The sequence below is a fragment of the Artemia sp. Qi Xiang Cuo genome, chromosome 7 (assembly GCF_049724085.1).
Source record: "Artemia sp. Qi Xiang Cuo chromosome 7, ASM4972408v1, whole genome shotgun sequence".
NCBI lineage: Eukaryota > Metazoa > Arthropoda > Branchiopoda > Anostraca > Artemiidae > Artemia > Artemia sp. Qi Xiang Cuo.
Window position 1 is genome coordinate 7,598,135 of NC_142800.1, and position 12,291 is coordinate 7,610,425.

The window sequence follows — 12,291 nt, forward strand, 5'->3', positions numbered from 1 at the left end:
AAAAGCACTGACCAGCCACGAAACTTTGGAGTTTTGGTAAGAGATGCAAGTCCAGAAGCTAAATCTGGGTAATGCAATGGATGTTCCTGCACTTCAAGGTGCAAATCTCTCCGTGTTCCCCGTGCCAAGGCACTTATGTGGGCAGGTGCATTGTCTTGATGAAATATTATTTTTTATTCTGCGAGGCATCTCTGCTTTTATGGATTTTTGTATTCGATTCTGTAAAAAAGATGTAAGAATAGTACTCCCCCATTGTTGTTTTACCCTTTTCAAGGTAACCAACTAATAAAATTCCTTTGACATCCAAAAAATAAAAATGTCATGGCCTTCTTTGGAGCTGAAGAAATGGCTTATATCCCCTGCATGGACTGTTTTTTTGATTATGGAATGTAAGTGAATCCATGTTTCATCCTTTGTAGCATGTCAATGCAAAAAAAAAAAAAAAAAAAAAAAAAAAAAAAAAAAAAAATTACTTTTTATAAACGCATTAAGCACTGTTTGGAAAGCATCAACCAAGTGTGTTTTCGGTCCACAATGAGCACAATACTTTTTCCTGAGTAATTCTTGGGGGGGGGGAGGTTGTAAGGAAAGATTTAAGGAGATTGGAACTTTTTGGGAGGGTGTAAAGAGGGAGGCTTTAAATAGATTGGGATGGAGGAGGAGCACATGTAGCTGTTTTGGCCTCCAGCTGCTTGGTGCTGCAGTGAGTTGTCAGTAGTAGTAATATATACAAGATTTAAGGAAGAAGAGGGTTTGGCCCCAAGACTCCCATTTAAGGGTTGCCAGTTATAGGATTATCAAACCTGGTACTATTTTGATTTCAGCAAGATGTCACATGATAAGACTAGGGAAATATCTGTTGAATTATGTGGTAATTGGTTAAAATTGTTTTCGTTTGCCAATGTTTTTTATTGGTTAACATAATGAATATTTATCTAGTTTGTAGTTATTAAGTATGTAGCCAGCATGTTATATGATATTCCTACAACATTAGCTGTTTCACAAGCCAATGTATGTCAGTTTTCCAAAACAATGTCATGCAGTTTTTCAATGATTTCTATTGTTGTTGTACTGTTTGGATAGCCTTCATGCAGATCATACTGGATGCTCTTGCGACTATGAACTCAGATTCTCTTAAACTCAGACATTCGTTTATTTACAGAAATGGATGGGAAATCTTTGTTTCAAGAAAAGTCACCATACATATTTACAATCCTAGAATGAATTTAAATTGGTGTTAAGCCTTCTTTTATGAAGAATTTTATTGTGGCATATTGTGACATATTTTATTGTGACATATTGTGGCATACTAAAATTTTCTATGTCCAAAAACACACAAACTTCAACCTATTCAAACAACTGTGTACAGCAAACTTATTTAGAGAATGGCTTGAAATTTGGCAGTATGTCATTTTACAACTGTGCTAACCTGAAAAAAAAATCACGTTGAAAAAAAAGTCAAGGCAAGCAGATTAACTGTGTGAATGAAACTTTCAATAATTTTCGGGAATTGATATTGCAGATGATTCCTGAAAATTTCACTCACTTAGCTCAAATGGTTTCTTTAAAATATTAGAGATCATGTGTCTGGAAAGTAGGTTTTTATTCTAATGGATTTTTTAGGCAAGATCTGATCGACTGTTCCAAAAAATAGGAGGTTATGGCACAAACAGATATGCAGGAGGAAGTATCAGCTGCCGTATTATTCCTCACTCGTATCATAGAAAAAAGAGGGCGCATCGCTCAATCAGTAATTGAGAAGCCCCTCCCATATACGGAATAATTTCTGTTCGTTTTAAGTTTTAATGTCGCTCCTTACTTTCAGTTAAAAAAAACTTGTTCTTTTTTATTTGATAAAGACTAGATGAGAGATCGCCTAAGCGTCGATCGGGAGCTGTTGGTTCCTTGTAGGAGACTTTAGACAACGGTAGAATATATATATATATATATATATATATATATATATATATATATATATATATATATATATATATATATATATATATATATATATATATATATATATATATATATATATATGGATGACTACAGAATGAAACCGGAAAATACGGCCCCCCCCCTCAGAAAATACCCCCTCCGTAGAAAATACCCCTCCTGAAAATATTCCTCCCCCGTGGAAAATAGGGTTTTTATTATATTTATTATATAAAGAGTGGAAAGTAGGTTTTTATTCTAATGGATTTTTTAGGCAAGATCTGATCGACTGTTCCAAAAAATAGGAGGTTATGGCACAAACAAATATGCAGGAGGAAGTATCAGCTGCCGTATTATTCCTCACTCGTATCATAGAAAAAAGAGGGCGCATCGCTCAATCAGTAATTGAGAAGTTTGGTGAAAGGCTTAGTGAATTATTAAAACACAGGTAAGCATCCCTGATAATTACCACACTGCATATATTTATGCTTATACACCATGGAGGAGACATAGTATTCCCCCTAAAGTTGGATTATAATACACTTATATACATTTTGTATGTGTTAGTATGCTCCATAGTGTATTTTTATGCCAAATTTCTCTTTTTTTCAAATTTCCCAATTTGGGTTGGGGAGGAGTCTTTTTAACTGACGCTCAGGAGCAACTGAATAATTATAATAATTTCTCAGCTAAATAATCCCAAATAGATTTGTATCAAGAAAAATGTTTATTTGAAGACCTTTAACAAGAAAAGTTTTAAATCCTCTACCTGCATGTAGAAATTAATTAATCAATTAAATTCTTAATTAATCAAAATCGATTAATTTGAGATATTTAAAATGAAAAGGTTTATGCAACAGAAGTTTCGTGTTTTTTGTATAACTCGGATTTCATATTAAGGATATGATTGTTCTTTCATCTGTAGAGGAAAAATGACAGATTGCCAACGATTGTCCTTTTTGAGCAACAATCCTAAGTCAGACGAAAAGCAGGCTGTCTTTGAATTGGGGGGAGGGAGTCGCAAGGACAGATTTAAGGGGAATTAGAAGTTTTTGGGAGGGTTTAAAGAGAAAGGCTTTAAATAGATTGGGATGGAGGAGGTGCATACGTAGCTGTGTTGGCCTCAGGCGGCTTGGTGTTGTAGTGAGTTGTTAGTAGTAGAAATATCTACAAGGTTTAAGAAAGAAGAGTTTTTGGCTCCAAGACTCCCATTTAAGGGTTATCACACCTAGTACTATTTTGATTTCAGCAAGATGTCACATGATAAGACCAGGAAAATAGCTGTTGGATCATTTGGTAATTGGTTAAAATTAATTAGTTTTTAAATTGGTCAATGATATGAAAATATGGTTAATAAAGTTTTTTGAAATGGATTGTTTGATCAATTCATTAATTCAAAATAATTATAATTAATGTTTTCTAAATGATTCGTGACGTGAATTAAAAGATAATGGTAGGTCTTGAAGGGATAGTTGTATTTGTCGTACCAGAGAGAAAAAGGGAGATTACTGTCTTATACTTCCGTGCTAATAAGCGTGCTTTGGTTACATTGGTTATTTTTGTGACGTAAGCCAGTCAGACCTCGTAAGCCAATCACAGTATTTCTTGAGCGCATGTCAGAAAAGCAAGCCAACACCGCCTTTTTTCCCCCATTGTTATACCTGTTGTTACTGCATAAAATAAAAATAATCAGTAAAAGTAAATTTTCCAATGTATATAATTTTAAGTGAATAAAAAGGACGAAAAAATATCGAGTTACAATATTTTTCACAATTAAACCCTCTGTTTCTCTGTGCTAGTATTATTAGTAATATGAGTAGTGATAGCAGTAGTTGGGATATGAATAAATACCTTTTGAGACAACACTGGCTATATATAATTGAAGAAAAACAAAGAAGAAAAGAAACGAAGAAACAAAAGGAAAAATAAATTGATATAATTTTAAGAATTTATTCTGACTGTAATATAGGCTCTTAGCCAAATTATAGAGAAGATGTTTTTTCTGTAGTAGACGTCCCATTGAACTTGTGGACCAGTTTAAAGAAGAAAGACAATAAGGAAAATAAAATAGTAAACTCGTCCCTCACTCTTCATTCACTCTCATGAAGGAGAAGAATAGTTTCACAATACGACCTTATATCCTTAGACTATCCTTAGACGGAGATATAATTTTTCCATAATTTTGTAAACATCGAAACAAACCTTATTGTTGATATTGACGTGACTCCTATTTTCGTGGTAAATCTTATATTGGCAGAACCCATCAACAGTTTGGAGAAAGCCTACACGACCATAAACTATCAATAGATATTTTGATAGGATTTTTTGAAGGATTTAGACTCTACCTTGACCCTCCATGCCATTGAAAAACAGAGATCTGTTAGTTCTTTCTGGTGGGTCGAACACAATAAATAGTTCAGTACAATTTTTTTAGGAGAGCATTACAATAAAACAAAAACTACGTACTCATATGATGTGCTTTAAGCGAGATACTACATAAACAACCATAAAATTTTAATAGATTTTTGTCTAAACCCTAAAAGTAAAAAATAAGGATTTAGACTCTACCTTGACCCTCCATGCCATTGAAAAACAGAGATCTGTTAGTTCTTTCTGGTGGGTCGAACACAATAAATAGTTCAGTACAATTTTTTTTAGGAGAGCATTACAATAAAACAAAAACTGCGTACTCATAGGATTAGCATTAAGCGAGATACTAACTAAACAACCATAACCTATCTATAGTTTATTTTCGAAACCATAACAGTTAAATACAAGTAAATAGAGTCGACCTAGTCACACCATTCACTTTATAATGATAGATAGTCTTGTGATTTTTTGAGTTTAGATAAAAATACATTGTTCAGTACAATTTTTTTAGGATTTACATAAACACCTTAAAAGTATGATTCGACAGCTTGATTAATGTAAGAGAGATACTAAATCAATAACCATAAAATCTTAATATATTTTTGTCTAAACTCTAAAAGTAAAAAAAAAGGATTTAGACTCTACCTTGACCCTCCATGCCATTGAAAAACAGAGATCTGTTAGTTCTTTCTGGTGGGTCGAACACAATAAATAGTTCAGTAAAAATTTTTTTTAGGAGAGCATTACAATAAAACAAAAACTGCGTACTCATAGGATTTGCTTTAAGCGAGATACTACCTAAAAAACACTAAAATATTAATAGATTTTTGTCTAAACTCTAACATTAATAAATAAGGATTTATACTCTACCTTGACCCTCCATGCCATTGAAAAACAGAGATCTGTTAGTTCTTTCTTGTATGTCGAACACAATAAATTGTTCAGTACAATTTTTTTAGGAGAGCAATACAATAAAACAAAGACTTAGTACTCAGATTGTGTGAGTTATGAATGATACTAAATCCAAAACCGAAATCTATTATTATATTTTTGTCTAAACCATAAATGTAAAAAATAAGGATTTAGACTCTACCTTGAACCTCCATGCCATTGAAAAACAGAGATCTGTTAGTTCTTTCTGGTGTGTCGAACACAATAAATAGTTCAGTACAATTTTTTTAGGAGAGCATTGCAATAAAACAAAAACTGCGTACTCATAGTATTTGCTTTAAGCGCGATACTACATAAACAACCATAAACTATTAATAGATTTTTGTCTAAACTCTAAAATTAAAAAATATGGATTTAGACTATACCTTGACCCTCCATGCCATTGAAAAACAGAGATCTGTTAGTTCTTTTTGGTGGGTAGAACACAATAAATAGTTCAGTACAATTTTTTTAGGAGAGCATTACAATAAAACAAAAACTGCGTACTCATAGGATTTGCTTTAAGCGAGATACTACCTAAATAACCATAAACTATTAATAGATTTTTGTCTAAACTCTAAAAGTAAAAAAAAAGGATTTAGACTCTACCTTGACCCTCCATGCCATTGAAAAACAGAGATCTGTTAGTTCTTTATGGTGTGTCGAACACAATAACTAGTTCAGTAAAATTTTTTTTAGGAGATCATTACAATAAAACAAAAACTGCGTACTCATAGGATTTGCTTTAAGCGAGATACTACCTAAACAACCATAAACTATTAATAGATTTTTGTCTAAACTCTAAAAGTAAAAAATAAGGATTTAGACTCTACCTGGACCCTCCATGCCATTGAAAAACAGAGATCTGTTAGTTCTTTCTGGTGGGTCGAACACAATAAATAGTTCAGTAAAAATTTTTTTTAGGAGAGCATTACAATAAAACAAAAACTGCGTACTCATAGGATTTGCTTTAAGCGAGATACTACCTAAACAACCATAAACTATAAATAGATTTTTGTCTAAACACTAAAAGTAAAAAATAAGGATTTAGACTCTACCTTGACCCTCCATGCCAATGAAAAACAGAGATCTGTTAGTTCTTTCTGGTGGGTCGAACACAATAAATAGTTCAGTAAAAATTTTTTTTAGGAGATCATTACAATAAAACAAAAACTGCGTACTCATAGGATTTGCTTTAAGCGAGATACTACCTAAACAACCATAAACTATTAATAGATTTTTGTCTAAACCCTAAAAGTAAAAAATAAGGATTTAGACTCTACCTTGACCCTCCATGCCATTGAAAAACAGAGATCTGTTAGTTCTTTCTGGTGGGTCGAACACAATAAATAGTTCAGTACAATTTTTTTTAGGAGAGCATTGCAATAAAACAAAAACTGCGTACTCATAGGATGTGCTTAAAGCGAGATACTACCTCAACAACCAGAAACTATTAATAGAATTTTTTCTAAACACTAAAATTAAAAAATAAGGATTTAGACTCTACCCGGACCCTCCCAGACATTGAAAAACATATATATTCTAGTTCTTTTTGGTGTGTATATCAAACACAAAATGTAAGTAAAATTTTTTTAGTATAGCATTGCAATAAAACAAAAACTGCGTACTCATAGTATATGCTTTCATCAAGATACTACCTAAACAACCATAAACTATTAATAGATTTTTGTCTAAACACTCAAAGTAAAAAATAAGGATTTAGAATCTACCTTAACCCTCCATGCCATTGAAAAACAGAGATCTGTTAGTTCTTTTTGGTGGTTCGAACACAATAAATTGGAGAGCATTCCAATAAAACAAAGACTTCGTACTCAGAGGGTTTGCTTTACGCGAGATACTACATAAACAACAGTAAACTATAAATAGATTTTTGTCTAAACACTAAAATTAAAAAATAAGGATTTAGACTCTACCTTGACCCTCCATGCCACTGAAAAACAGAGATATGTTAGTTCTTTCTGGTGGGTCGAACACAATAAATAGTTCAGTAAAATTTTTTTTTGGAGAGCATTACAATCACAAAAAGACTGCGTTCTCATTTGAGGTTCTTTAAGCTAGATACTACCTAAACATCAATAAACTATGAATAGATATTTGTCTAAAGACTAAAATTAAAAAACAAGGATATATAATATACATAGAAAATCCATGCCAGTGAAAATCAGTGATCTGTTAGTTCTTTCTGGTGGGTCGAACACAATAAATAGTTCATTACAATTTTTTTTAGTAGAGCATTACAATAAAACAAAAACTGCGTACTCATAGGATTTGCTTTAAGCGAGATACTACCTAAACAACCATAAACTATTAATAGATTTTTGTCTAAACCCTAAAAGTAAAAAATAAGGATTTAGACTCTACCTTGACCCTCCATGCCATTGAAAAACAGAGATCTGTTAGTTCTTTCTGGTGGGTCGAACACAATAAATAGTTCAGTAAAAATTTTTTTTAGGAGAGAATTACAATAAAACAAAAACTGCGTACTCATAGGATTTGATTTAAGCGAGATACTACCTAAACAACCATAAACTATTAATAGATTTTTGTCTAAACCCTAAAAGTAAAAAATAAGTATTTAGACTCTACCTTGACCCTACATGCCATTGAAAAACAGAGATATGTTAGTTCTTTCTGTTGGTTCGAACACAATAAAAAGTTCAGTAAAAATTTTTTAGGATAGCATTTCAATAAAAAAAAAACTTCGTACTCATAGTAATTGCTTTAAGAGAGATACTACCTAAACAACCGTAAACTATTAATAGATTTTTGTCTAAACTCTAAAAGTAAAAAATAAGGATTTAGACTCTACCTTGACCCTCCATGCCATTGAAAAACAGAGATCTGTTAGTTCTTTCTGGTGGGTCGAACACAATAAATAGTTCAGTAAAAATTTTTTTTAGGAGAACATTGCAATAAAACAAAAACTGCGTACTCATAGGATTTGCTTTAAGCTAGATACTACCTAAATAACCATAAACTATTAATAGATTTTTGTCTAAACCCTAAAAGTAAAAAATAAGTATTTAGACTCTACCTTGACCCTCCATGCCATTGAAAAACAGAGATCTGTTAGTTCTTTCTGGTGGGTCGAACACAATAAATAGTTCAGTACAATTTTTTTAGGAGAGCATTGCAATAAAACAAAGACTACGTACTCATAGGATTTGATTTATGAGAGAAACTACATAAACAAAAAAAAACTATTAATAGTTTTTGGTCTAACCACTCAAAGTAAAAAATAATTATGTAGACTCTACCTAGACCCTCCATTCCCTTGATAAACTTAGATATGTAAGTTATTTTTGGTGTTTCGAACACAATAAAAAGTTCAGTAAAAATTTTTTAGGAGAGCATCGCAATAAAAAAAAGACTGAGTACTCATAGTAAGTGATTTAAGAGAGATACTAAATAAACAACCGTAAAATATAAATAGATTTTTGTCTAAACTCTAAAAGTAAAAAATAAGGATTTAGACTCTACCTTGACCCTCCATGCCCCTGAAAAACAGAGATCTGTTAGTTCTTTCTGGTGGGTCGAACACAATAAATAGTTCAGTAAAAATTTTTTTTAGGAGAGCATTACAATAAAACAAAAACTGCGTACTCATAGGATTTGCTTTAAGCGAGATACTACCTAAACAACCATAAACTATTAATAGATTTTTGTCTAAACTCTAAAAGTAAAAAATAAGGATTTAGACTCTACATTGACCCTCCAAGCCAGTGAAAAACAGAGATCTGTTAGTTATTTCTGTTGGTTCGATAACACTAAATATTTCATTAATAATTTTTTAGTAGATAAACTCAATAAAACAAAGACTGCGTACTCAGAGGATTTGATTTAAACTAGAGACTACCTAAACAACCATAAACTATTAATAGATTTTTGTCTAAACTCTAAAAGTAAAAAATAAGGATTTAGACTCTACCTTGACCCTCCATGCCACTGAAAAACAGAGATCTGTTAGTTCTTTCTGGTGTGTCTATCACAATATATAGTTCAGTACAATTTTTTTAGGATATATAAGAAATAATAAAAAGTCTTAGTACTCAGATTGTGAGAAATTTACGATATAGGACAGAATTAACAGTCAACTATTAATATAATTATTTGTAAAACCAATAAGAAAAAAAACTTTATTAATAATATAAATAGACACTCCAGGCCCCAGAAATAAAGATATATGCTAGTTATTTATGGTATGTCGAACACAATAAATATTTCAGTAAAATTTTTTTTTGGAGAGCATTGCAATAAAACAAAAACTGCGTACTCATAGGATTTGCTTTAAGCAAGCTACTACCTAAACAACCATAAACTATTAATAGATTTTTGTCTAAATTCTCAAAGTAAAAAATAAGGATTAAGACTCTACCTTGACCCTCCATGCCATTGAAAAACAGAGATCTGTTAGTTCTTTCTTGTGTGTCGAACAAAATAAATAGTTCAGTACAATATTAGTAGGAGAGAAATTCAATAAAAAAAACAATGCGTAAACATAGGGTTTGCTTTAAGCGAGATACTACATAAACAACCATAAACTATTAATAGATTTTTTTCTACACTCTAAAAGTAAAAAATAAGGATTTAGAATCTACCTTTAACCTCAATTCCCTTTAAAAACAGAGATCTGTTAGTTGTGTCTTGTTGGTCGATCACATGATATATATAATTCAAAATTTTTTAGGAGTTCATTGCAAAAAAACAAAGACTGCGTTCTCATAGGATTTGCTGTAAACTAGATACTACATAAACAACCATAAACTATTAATATATTTTTGTCAAAACAATAACCTTACAACATAATGAGTTTTACTCTACCTTGACCCTCCCTGCCCTTGAAAAACAGAGATCTGTTAGTTCTTTCTGGTGGTTCGAACACAAAAATTAGTTCAGTACAATTTTTTTAGGAGAGAAAATCAATAAAACAAAGACAGCCTACTCATAGGATTTGCTTTAAGCTAGATACAACCTAAACAACCATAAACTATTAATAGATTTTTGTCTAAACACTAAAAGTAAAAAACAAGGATTTAGACTCTACCTAGACCCTCCATGCCATTGAAAAACAGAGATCTGTTAGTTCTTTCTGGTGGGTAGAACACAATAAATATTTAAGTACAATTTTTTTTAGGAGAGCATTGCAATAAAAAAAAAACTGCGTACTCATAGGATTTACTTTAAGCTAGATACTACCTAAACAACCATAAACTATTAATAGATTTTTGTCTAAACTCTAAAAGTAAAAAATAAGGATTTAGACTCTACCTTGACCCTCCATGCACTTGATAAACAGATATCTGTTAGTTCTTTTTGGTGGTTCTATAACAATAAATATTTCCGTAAAAAATTTTTAGGAGAGACTTGCAATAAAACAAAGACTGCGTACTCATAGGATTTGCTTTAAGCGAGATACTACATAAACAACCATAAACTATTAATAGATTTTTTTCTAAACACTAAAAGTAAAAAATAAGGATTTAGACTCTACCTTGACCCTCCATGCCACTGAAAAACAGAGATCTGTTAGTTCTTTCTGGTGGGTCGAACACAATAAATAGTTCAGTAAAAATTTTTTTTAGGAGAGCATTTCAATAAAACAAAAACTGAGTACTAATAGGATTTGATTTAATCGATATAATAACTAAACAACATTAAACTATTAATAGATTTTTGTCTATACCCTAATAGTAAAAAATAAGGATTTAGACTCTACCTTGACCCTCCATGCCATTGAAAAACAGAGATCTGTTAGTTCTTTCTGGTGGGTCGAACACAATAAATAGTTCAGTACAATTTTTTTAGGAGAGCATTGCAATAAAACAAAGACTGCGTACTCATAGTATTTGCTTTAAGCGAGATACTACATAAACAACCATAAACTATTAATAGATTTTTGTCTAAACACTAAAAGTAAAAAATAAGGATTTAGACACTACCTTGACCCTCCATGCCACTGAAAAACAGAGATCTGTTAGTTCTTTCTGGTGGGTCGAACACAATAAATAGTTCAGTACAATTTTTTTAGGAGAGCATTGCAATAAAACAAAAACTGCGTACTCATAGGATTTGCTTTAAGCGAGATACTACCTAAATAACCATAAACTATTAATAGATTTTTGTCTAAACCCTAAAAGTAAAAAATAAGGATTTAGACTCTACCTTGACACTCCATGCCATTGAAAAACATAGATATGTTAGTTCTTTTTGTTGGGTCAAACACAATAAATAGTTCAGTAAAATGTTTATAGTATAGCATTGAAATAAAACAAAGTATGATTACTCTAAGGATTTGCTTTAAGCGAGATACTACCTAAATAACCATAAACTATTAATATATTTTTGTCTAAACACTAAAAGTAAAAAATAAGGATTTAGACTCTACCGTGACCCACCATGCCATGGAAAAACAGAGATATGTTAGTTCTTTTTGGTGTTTCGAACACAATACATAGTTCAGTACAATTTTTTTAGGATATCATTTAAATAAAACAAAAACTGAGTTCTCATAGGATGTGCTTTAATAGAGATACTACCTAAACAACCATAAACTATTAATAGATTTTTGTCTAAACCCTAAAAGTAAAAAATAAGGATTTAGACTCTACCTTGACCCTCCATGCCATTGAAAAACAGAGATCTGTTAGTTCTTTCTGGTGGGTCGAACACAATAAATAGTTCAGTACAATTTTTTTAGGAGAGCATTGCAATAAAACAAAAACTGCGTACTCATATGATTTGATTTAAGCGAGATACTACCTAAACAACCGTAAACTATTAATAGATTTTTGTCTAAACTCTAAAAGTAAAAAATAAGGATTTAGACTCTACCTTGACACTCCATGCCAGTGAAAAACAGAGATCTGATAGTTCTTTCTGGTGGGTCGAACACAATAAATAGTTCAGTTAAATTTTTTTATGAGAGCATTGCAATAAAAAAAAAACTGAGTACTAATTTGAATTGATATATTCGAGATACTAAATAAACAACCTTAAACTATTAATATATTTTTGTCTAAACACTCAAAGTAAAAA

General features: G+C 31.4%; 1 protein-coding gene across 1 annotated transcript in view; it reads left to right on the forward strand.

The window, feature by feature from the left end:
- The first annotated feature begins 2,211 nt into the window (after positions 1-2,211).
- LOC148949904 (uncharacterized) overlaps positions 2,212-12,291 on the forward strand; it is a 37,340-nt gene continuing 27,260 nt past the window's right edge. Inside the window, exon 1 of the mRNA XM_089091988.1 lies at positions 2,212-2,383. Coding sequence (XP_088948114.1) covers positions 2,247-2,383 — 137 coding nt within the window. The 5' untranslated portion in view covers positions 2,212-2,246. The remainder of the gene's footprint in view (positions 2,384-12,291) is intronic.